Below are 11,135 nucleotides of genomic sequence, written 5' to 3'. Positions count from 1 at the left end.
GGGGGGGACTAATGATAGTTAGCCTGATGGGCACTTTGACTACCCAAACAATAAGCAAATTGAAGGGAAGAAACTGAAGATTCGAATCGGTGTATTAATTGTTTCGAAAAAAAAACATGAAACTTTTCCTCTTTATACGAAACTAGCAGATTATTAATCTAAAGTAAATTTAAAATATTTTCAGATTGGGGGACAGTTTTAAAGAACGTTCAATTTATTTGGAGTTATGAATGTAAGCGTTCAAGGTTTTTTAATTTTTTTATTTTGTAAAAAGTTATTGACTTGAAATTCGGGCAATGAATCACAGTTTCATGTGTGAATTCTAATATCATTATCATGTGTGTATGTGTGTGTGTAATGTATATATATATATATATATATATATATATATATATATATATATATATATATATATATATTATATATATAGTATATATATTATATATGTATAATATATATATATACAGTAATATTATATATATATATATATATATATATATATATATATATATATTTATGTATGTGTATGAACTCCATATGGATATTTGATATTCACGCATATATGAGTGTGTATTATAATGTATGCGTGTTCGTTTTTGTTTCTTAAAAGACCCGTGAAAGAAACAAAACGATATAAAATAAATTACGATATTTCGACAGTACACCTTGACTCTCATCTCGGTGGTATATGTGATGCTAAGATGAGGGCCAATGTGTATTGGTCGACATATAGTGGTTTATCTGATTTCCATTGTTTCTTTTATGGGTCTTTTTAAGAAACATATCAAACTGCTAGATTACAGCTAGAAGAATGCCATTAATTGTAAATTACGATTCACACAATATTTCCCACAATTGGTTAGATTACCCTTCTGGTGGAATGAAATTATGGATAATGGCGTATTATAAGCAGCGTAAACTTGCAGTTGCAGGAACTTTGTATGCCTGATTTTAAGAAAGTTCACGTCATATTTAATGTCATAAATAAGTAACTGTATGATATTACTTGATTCTTGTACACTTCCGTCGTCTTCAAATGATGTTACTATATAAAGAACAGACAATTTTTACTTTCTGGAAAAATAAATGTCCCATGTTTTTTTTAAACTTTACATAATTGGTCTATGCAACAGCATAATGAATCCTCCGCTAATTTAATAAAGTAGCAATATTTTCGAAGCATAAAGGTCATACAAAATACAGGGGGAATAAAATTAATCATCGTTGAATCATCAGACTGAAGTTACAAAGCTCCTCCCCTAATTTGGCTTCGTTTCCTTTCATTTATGTTTGAGATGCTTTTACGAGGGCAGGTTCGCCCCGACGGATTGCATGCGTGACCCCCCCCCCCCCCTTAGATTAGAAAAGATGATCCTTACATATGCCCATTTATTTGCCCTTGGCAACAGTGTCGTGTGTACCATCATGCCATGCAGACCAGATTTTTTAATACCTCCTCTTTTCATGCTCCTTGACTATTTTTATTATTATCCTTTTTATTTTCATGATCAGCATCTCATTCATATTCATTGATGCTTATTCTTTCATCCATTCTTGAGTATTTATCCATTCACTAGATTCCCGTAATTAGTTTTCATTTCCCAGAATTTCTCCGTTGGGTCTCATGACAGCAAATATTGACATGGTAATTACAGTAATTATTATCTCTGTAGCTCTTACTGGTTGCTATCTCGGCCTCACAATAAGAAGAAATGTTATAAGGAGCGAGGTGTATATTTGTTATTTATCTAAACCCTTATTTGCAATCATATAATATTGTTTGCGCCATATTTGTTTTTTATTCTGGTGTTAAATGTGACTTATTGAGTAAGATTTATTCATCGTTGCTTTAAATCTTTCGCATATACACTTTCTTATATTTGAAAAAGCCATCTCTCTCTCTCTCTCTCTCTCTCTCTCTCTCTCTCTCTCTCTCTATCTCTCTCTCTCTCTCTCTCTCTCTCTCTCTCTCTCTCTTTCAGAGGTTTGTTAAATGTATTTGTGTTGGAGTTAAATTTTTAAGTAATTTTTTTTAAAAGTTCCGTCTTTAAATACATAACTTGACTGTGATCTTCAACCATGAGAGAGACTCTTTGCACAAGACAGAGTTAAGTCCTAATTTGATACTCGAGATTTTGCCTCTGGTTGAGGAGGCGGTTTGCTTATTTTTACTCTGCATGTCTAGCTTTTTAATGAGGCCATGAAATTCAAGATGCTCTCTCTCTCTCTCTCTCTCTCTCTCTCTCTCTCCTCTCTCTCTCTCTCTCTCTCTCTCTCTCTCTCTCTCTCTCTCTCTCTCTCTCTCTCTCCAAAGGATGCCTTCCTCTCCCTTTCACTTTACAATCAATATTTCGTAACCAGTCAAAAACCCATATCTTGATTTTTTTTTTTTTTTTTTTTTTTTTTTTGTATTTCCTCTCCCCTTTGTTCACATCTTGGAGGAATAATACTACTGTATTATTGGTATATTTCCTTCAAGGTCCGCCATTTCTCTTTTTCCCCTCAGATCTTCCTCTTCCAGATCAAAGATAACAGATATTGTAACTCGGATTTCTATACTTTTTTTTTATATCAGAAGAAATGATGATGAAAGTGAAAGGAGAACGTAACTGAAAGGAGGATTTGGGGTTACTCGAATGATGACCACTATTATCATCACCGAATAATCCTAATAGTGGAATTAGTTAACGTTATAAGCCTGATTAGGTTAAGATTATTACTGATATAATAAAGCTGCTTGAATTACCATGGACTTAGATACGGTCACAGCAAAATCCAAAGATGTTCACATACAATCAAGTAGATGAACGATGACCTTTTGAAGAAGTTTATCTTGTACACCAGCTCGTAACCGAGGAGTCTAGACCAGACAGATGGCTCCTTCAAGAACTTTTATATTTTTTAAAAGGGCAATGCCACTAAGCACTGGCCCATCTTGCCCTGGCATTGAGGCAATTGTACGAAGTACCTGAACTGTGGATTTTTTTTTTTTCCTGCGAGAACTGTAATCTTAACGGGGCTAGCGAAAGGAAATGGTTTCCGGGGACGCTTGGAGTAGGAAGTAGGAATCTTATTTTTTTATGGTAACTGTAGTTTGATATACCTTGAAAAATAAGGCAATTTTTGTCTCGAGTCTCGCTAGGTGATTTATGTGTATTAATATTTCACTGTATTTAAATCTTATTACTGCTCTCTCTCTCTCTCCTCTCTCTCTCTCTCTCTCTCTCTCTCTCTCTCTCTCTCTCTCTCTCTCTCTCCGGGAGCACGCGGGGTCGCAGTATTTTCAAGCCTCAGCGTTTATCATTTGTCAAACCCCTACTAGGTCTTGCCCAAATTTACTAGCCGTTGGCCCGGTGCTTTGCAATCGCCCACCGGTTCTCGAGTTTGGCAGCATCGCCTAACCAAGAATGGACACACCCCCCCTTCCCTGTTTTCATTACTCCATCTGCTCCCTCTTGTTACTTATGAATTTATATTATGAAGATTCATCTTTAGCACCTGTATATCTCTAGTAGGGGGAGTCTTTAATTTTCAGCAACAATTTATTTAGGAGCAAAATTAAGTAATTCAAAATAAGGTTTGCAGGTGTGTGCATCAAAATGGCACAGGCATCATAATGGATACATTTGACAACAAAGTCGCCATTAGATTTTTCGGACTGTGAGTGAGTTACTGTTGATGCATGTAATTGAATGTATAATGTTAGTTATTGGGATGTGGAACTAGTTTTTTCCTATTTTAGTTCCAGAAAGAACACCATGCGTTATGTTTTGTTACCAGAGTTGTAACTCTGATATCCTTGGCCGCTGTCTGTATTTGCGTCACTGTATGAAAGTTATTGTGCTTACGCCCGTATATGGCCTCTTACTCGCCCACTATACTTACTACAGTCATGCCGCAAGCTGGGGTGTCTGAACTCTTAGTCAGGTCTAGTAAAGTAAGTTATATTAGATTTGTCGATATTCGTTAGCTTAATGGTGTCTTGAATCGAGCGCGCTCTCCTCACACACACTAATACATGTGTGGGCATGATGTGTGTAGCTTATACATATTATATACATTGTGTTCATACTCCCCTATGCTCTAACTTCAAGTGGGTCTACTGTGTGTTCCTGTATTATTGAACTGTAAAAAATAGTTCAGATTTTATCGAGTTATTCCACATTCACTTTCACAATTCCATTTTAAAAAAATATGTTGAGAAATGACCAACAGATGTGAACTTCGACATTTGTTTAACTTGCATTCCTATCCTCCCCCTGAGTTTTAACAGTATGGTAATTTTTTAAAGGCTAATGCACACTGGACACACCTTTTCGGTGTATTAGTTGAATTTAATGGGGTGTGTAACGTTTGTAGTTCGAAAAAAAATTTAGTCTAGACCATCTTTCCTCATCCTGAGATTGTAATATATGATTTCAAGGATAGTATGAATTGACATTGAAATATATGCCCCGAAGATCCTCGTAGGATTCTGTAGCGCATGATCACCTTTGAAGGTGATGATGAAGAAGCCAAAGTTCCTCTATTTATGGTGTCTTGAAGGACTCCACGTAGGATACGCAGGTAGCCTCCAATAATCTTGTACTGACTAGCTGGCACAATCACCTTGTATTTATGGTGAATCGACGTAGTCCCTTTATTTCTAATTACATTATTTGATATGGCTTCCTCATTATTTTATTACTAAAGGTAATTATCTGGTGCTTTTTTATAGGTCAATTGTACAATATTAGTTTTGAGTAAGTTTTCACTGAATTCAAGCCATTCACTCCAGGTAATTTGATAGGCAGAAACTTTTTTTTCTTTTAGATTATAATAAGTACGACCAGTTTTTGTTGTCCAAAGAAACATTCTCGTGCCGTGTTTTTATGTATAAGATTCTTTTTCTGTTTTTTTTTTTTTCATTTTTAAGAGGCCACGACTTTTACTTTTATTCAGGCATCCAAATTTATTTTACCTTTCACCTGATTATATAGTTAACATGGTTCGAGATGAACTGAAGATTTCTGCACGTCTTTCCAGATTTTGTTAGGTCATGATTGCAGTTTATTTATAAATGGCTTTTACATTACGAATATTAGTAGTTGCATCGAGTCAAAATTACAAACTAATCACAACAGCTAAGGCCATTAACGCCTGACATACTCGAAGTATGTTTTGTGACTACATTTTACGATTACCATGTCATGTAAATAACACCATCATCTCAAAAACTTATTTAAATAAAAAAAAACTAAGTGGAACTGAAGGAAAGGAAGAGCCCGACGTACATCTCTCTCTCTCTCTCTCTCTCTCTCTCTCTCTCTCTCTCTCTAAGACGAGATTTGAGATTAACGTAGAATTGGAACCATTAATTTCCTTCCTTGTGGCATCATTACTGCGATCTCTTGATCCCAACATCCTGTGTCTTCGATTACAACTCCAATTTTGAAGCTTTCCATCTAATCCCTTTTCTTGTTTTGTTTCTTCTACTTTATTACATCCGCTTATTCAATCTTAAGATTCAAAATTTCATTTTGCCTTTATGTAGGTGGGTCTTTTCTTATTATCATTATTGTATTTTAAGAAATTGATTACAAAGGGTTGTTTTTATTGGCGTCATGGTAAGTATAAGAATGTGATATCTGGTGTTCCTCATGGTAGTGCTCTTGGCCCATTACTTTCCATACTATATACACATACGTGATTTTGGCCATAAAAACAAGCTTGTTGCATATGATGCTACTCTTTGCCTCAATTCCATATACTGAATGTATTTCTGTGGTGGCTGAATCCCTTAATAGAGATCTACCTAAAGTGAGTGCATGGTGGAAATTATGGGGCATACAATGTAACCCTAACAAAACTCAAAGTATGATAGTAAGTAGGTCGAGGACAGTGGATCCTCAACGTCTAAGATCTCTGCTTTAATACTACTTTAACTATATACAACTCCTAAAATTTTAAGTGTGATTCCTGAATGCAGATTTAGTTTTGAGAAACATATTCGGTCTGTTTCTTCTTCATTTGCACAAAAATTGTTTTATTGAAAAACTCTTGGGATTTTCGGTGATCAGTTTATTCTGAAGGAGTTTATAATTCTTTTATTATGCCTTGTTTCGAGTATTGTTCTCCTGTGTGGTCTTCACTGCTGAATCTCAACTAAATTTGTTGTACAAAAACTTGTCGGTCTATTAAATTTCTTATTCCTGATCTTGATATTATTCCCTAGCACTGTCGTTAAGTTAGTTCTTTGTGCATATTGCATAAGATTTTTCATAATTCTGACCATCCATTGCATTCAGATCTTCCCAGACTGTACCATCCTATACTAAGTACTAGGTATGCAGTTAATTCTAACAGACATGCCTTCTCCATCATAAGGCTCATTCCTACACAGTATTTCAGAAGTTATATACCAGCTGTGACCAGATTATGGAATGATCGTAATCAAGCAGTTGAATCGGTGGAACTTCAGGTCAAACTTACAGTGAATATTTTTGTTGCTGAAATTATGAAGTTTCTCTTCATTATTAATTATGGCAGAACTATTTTATCGTTGTTACTGATCATTAAGGTATTTTATATTCATTATTTCTCATATTGTTTATTTATTTCCTTTCCTCCCTGGGCTATTTTTGCCTGTTGGAGCCCTGCTTTTCCAACTAGGGTTGTAGCTTAGCTCGTAAAATAATAATAATAATAATAATAATAATAATAATAATAATAATAATAATAATAATAATAATAATAATAATAATAATAATAATAATGTAATAATTCCTTTTAAATTCTTATAATCGTTTTTAAGCCTTCAGTCTCTACCTGGTCAGGTTAAATTATATATATATATATATATATATATATATATATATATATATATATATATATATATATATATATATATATATATATATATATATATATATATACGCACACACAAGCACGCACACACACAATGTATGAAAATAAACACAATATCGTGCTGAAATAGAAATAAATTTCTACCTCATACTGTGATTGAACCCTAATCTCTTTATATACACAGTTGTAGTATGTATGTTTGCAGTAGTTCTATTTCGTTTTGTTGGTGACTACCAGCACTTGTCTTGTTCATTTATCAACCTAAGCTGACAATCCTAGATATGATTACTGTGCTATTTTTTATGTAACATTTTGTTTTCTCTTTCGTAGGGCCGAACTTGAAGCGAACTACGCCAAGGGATTGCAGAAACTGTCAGGCAAACTACTGAAGGCGTCCAAGGAGAACATGGGCACTATCAATCACGCCTGGCAGATGGTGGGCGTCGAACTAGAGCAGGAGGGTGATTTGCACAAGTGAGTAATGAAAGTGATTTATGTAATGGCATCTGGTTATGTCATATATGAAACAACCTATTTTCATGATTTTTCTCACTGGACGACCGAATTGCTCTTCTAATCACTCTCTCTTTAAAGGGGCTGTTTAACAGCAAGAGCCCGTGTCTTGCACTTTGTAAGATTATTCAAAAACTAACAACCTTCTCTCTCTCTCTCTCCCTTAATTAAAAATTTTTTCGAGAGTATATCTATCCTAGCTGTAGACATATTCTCTCTCTCTCTCTCTCTCTCTCTCTCTCTCTCTCTCTCTCTCTCTCTCTCTCTCTCTCTCTCTCTCTCTCTCTCTCTCTCTCTCTCTACAACGTTTTTTTTTTCAAGAGTATTCTACCCTAGCTGTGGAAATCTTTTCTTTTCTCTCCTTACAACATATTTTCAAGAATATATCTGGCCTAGCTGTAGATATTTCTTTCTCTCTTTAACGTACATTTTTTCAAAAGAATATCTGGCCTAGCTGTAGATGCTTTCTTTTTAGCTGGAAGGGTTTTTTTTCAATCAAAGTGGCAAAGAAAAGAAATTTAATATGTATTTCGCTGCAATTGTTTTTCCCTCTCCTTCCTTTTCTTATTATTTTACATGCATCTAATTTTTCTCGGAAAAAAATACCAGCATTTTTCTCGAAAAAAAAAAAAATACCAGCATTTTTCTCGAAAAAAAAAATACCAGCATTTTTCTCGGAAAAAAAAAAATACCAGTAATTTATAATCATGATGGTGTCAAGGATCATCTCTTTTCTGTCATTCCAACTGGAAGGAATTGAATCCTATGGTGTAGGGGTTCTGTACTAAATATTTACACATAGGGGCGGACTTGACATAGATAGCCAGTGTATCATCCCCAGACCTATGATTACACTAGCAACTTGTGGATATCAAGAGACATTTGTATCCACTCACTGGGTTGACATAGGGGCGGGGGTGTCACTGATAACCACCATTATCTTCAGACTACTTTCTCAACAACATGATTTGGCAATATGAGTCAGAATGTAATTCAGTGAAATATTGGTGGCAGCTTACTTTAGTTAATATTCTTGTCTCTGCTGCAGATGAATTTTCGAATCTTCATATTCCATGGGTTGGAATCAACCTATTTTTCATATTCAAGTCATTCATTTTTATGCATTCTGGGTAATGTATTGCCAAGTTTTTAAATATTGATTGATGTTTTCTTTTGCAGGTCTATCGCAGCTTCCATTTCTGACGACGTCGTGCGTCCGTTGCGTCAGTTGATCGAAACCCAACACAAGATTCGCAAAGGCGTCGAGAGCATGGTTGACAAGACCACAAAGAATCTTCACGAGTGGAGGGCCATGGAAAGCAAGTCAAAGAAACAGTGTTATGGTAATTGCAGAGAAAACGAGAAAATCCAGGACATGATGCTGGAATCTAGGATTGGCAGAGGAAAAACGCTCTCTGACAAAGAAGCAATGAAGGCAAGTTATTTTTAAATTGATATCCCAAATTATGGAAAAGTTTGAAGAAAGTTTATCTGTTATTTATCTCCAACTTCTGTCAAATAAAGAGAAATTGTATGTTATTTCATGTGTAGGTTTTTTTCGTTTACATCGATAGAGTTTTTACTCCGTGGAATTAATTATGCTTCATAAAAAAACTCAAGAGTTAGGTAACAGCAGTGACTTGCTAATCTTATGTACATTTACTTATTTGATGTAAATGTAGAGTAAGTGTAATGTGTGTACAGTACTTAATCAGTAATTTCCTTGCTAAGTAACATTTTTCCTATATTATAAATGTTGTGATGTAAGTATCAATACTATATTCCAGATGGAGAAACAAAGAAGAAAAGCTGAAGAAGCTGTTCAGAAGAGTGATTTGGAGTACTACACTTGCTGTGTACGCACAGAACGTGCCAGGTAAATTTTAGTTTGTTCGTATACGATGCCAACTTTAGAATCCTTTTTGGTGCTCTCATATGTTTTAAAAGCAAATAGTTTTACCATTAGTACAAGGCGGTGGGTTAGTTTTTTATTAATATTGTTCACTATGTGGTAAATTTAATGGAGTATGCCATGTAGTGCAATGTTTGTACTGCATGCTTTTAGGTTTGTCTCTTATATGTAAACAAGATGTTTACAAATCTAACTTGGGAATCTCTTTTATGATTTTGAATTTATATTTTCTTAAGGATTTATTTTACTAGCTCGAACTTGATACATAATTTTGTTTTTCCAATTCTAAATGACATCTTAAGAGGGGTTTACATTTCTTATTTAGTGTTTACTTATTGATTTGATTGCAAAATGTTACTTATGTCTTAGACACATATAAACAACTTGGTTACGGTCATGTTCAGTTTTTAGTTCTTGGTTTCGTACCATTGTTCAAGGTTTTGAAAATTAAGGTGTGCATCTGGATTTTATCATCCAAAATCTACTTGTTATATTGTGTGCTATAGGGGCAAAATAAATAATCCTAATATTCCCAGCCATATCATAGTTATATGCTCTTGATATACACTACTGTGGAACCCCAGAAATTAAACTGAATTAATTGAAGAAGGCTGTCCAAACACCAATTTGTTCGAACACAAAATTACAATTCCTCTCGAGACATAATATAAGTGGAATGAATTCATTGCAGACCCCAAAAATTATTTGATTCCCAGTACAAAATTTTTTGAAAATATATGAAAACCAATTTGTTAGTTCGGAGGCATTCAAGCTCTACTAGTTTTTTTTTTATTGTTATTGATAATCCATTAATATTACAATTTTTTTTTTATTATTATTATTGATAATCCATTAACATTACAAACTGAGCTGTAACCCTAGTTGGAAAACCAGAATGGAAAAGAAACAGAAGAGCATACTACTGTATAATTGAGAAATCTTGAAAACTAAAACAAAAAAAATCAAATGTAAAAAAAAATCAAATGTTCTACCTATCTCTTTCCATAAAATATAGAAAATAAAGTGGAGTGATGATAAGACCGATTACTCAGAGGTTTATTTTATAATTTGTCATAAAACTTTTACAGATTAGAATGGGAATCGGCCATATACAAAGGTAGCAATTGCTTCCAGACCTTAGAAGAGGAACGTTTACAAGCACTAAAGGACCTGATTGTCAAATACCACAAAAATGCCAAGGAGGCAGCTCCAAAATTGGTTGCAGTAAGTAGGAATTATATCTTTTGTACTTTTTTTCCTCATTAGTTATCTGCTATTAACAAAGAAATTTAAATTGCCTTTATTTCCAAGTTATATAATTTCAGCAGAACTCACATTTTAATCTTATCAAACCAACTGATCATTAATTAAATACATTTTCAATAATATGGCTCAAAGTAAACAAATGGCATTTGTGCAATGAAAATCCTTTGCTTTTAATAAATAAACCACCTAATTATTTTGTTTCAAGACAACATACTTCATAAAAAATATCTCTTCCAATAGATTGCAAATAGATTAGATGAACCTGTGACTGCCTGTGATGTTGAGAAGGATATACAGACTGTGATTTCAGCCAAAGGAACAGGTGAAAATATTCCTGAGCAGATGTTACCTGACTTCTATGCCGAAGACATGAACAATATAATGAACAGAGACAGGAGAAGAGAGGTATTTTTAATTTGAATTGAAAGTACAATGATATTGCAAATTCTGAAAAATACATTACATGATATGTTTACTTTTTGCGCTCAAAATTATATGATAAAGCTTAATTATTATTTTAGTATGGCACACTATAGCTCCATAAGAATTTTTAAAATATTTTCTTACTGCTTTTGTTTTTCATGAGTTCCATACACTG

At 33.9% G+C, this 11,135-nt stretch overlaps 1 protein-coding gene across 1 annotated transcript in view; it reads left to right on the top strand.

Annotated features, from left to right (window-relative positions):
- Nost (Nostrin) overlaps positions 1–11,135 on the top strand; it is a 139,576-nt gene that overhangs the window by 115,291 nt on the left and 13,150 nt on the right. Inside the window, 5 exon segments of the mRNA XM_068381987.1 lie at positions 7,177–7,320; positions 8,539–8,794; positions 9,147–9,235; positions 10,360–10,495; positions 10,778–10,942. Coding sequence (XP_068238088.1) covers positions 7,177–7,320; positions 8,539–8,794; positions 9,147–9,235; positions 10,360–10,495; positions 10,778–10,942 — 790 coding nt within the window.

The sequence above is a fragment of the Palaemon carinicauda genome, chromosome 10, assembly GCF_036898095.1.
Source record: "Palaemon carinicauda isolate YSFRI2023 chromosome 10, ASM3689809v2, whole genome shotgun sequence".
Lineage (NCBI taxonomy): Eukaryota > Metazoa > Arthropoda > Malacostraca > Decapoda > Palaemonidae > Palaemon > Palaemon carinicauda.
Note: the sequence above shows the minus strand (reverse complement) of the source record. Positions and strands in the feature narration are given on the sequence as shown.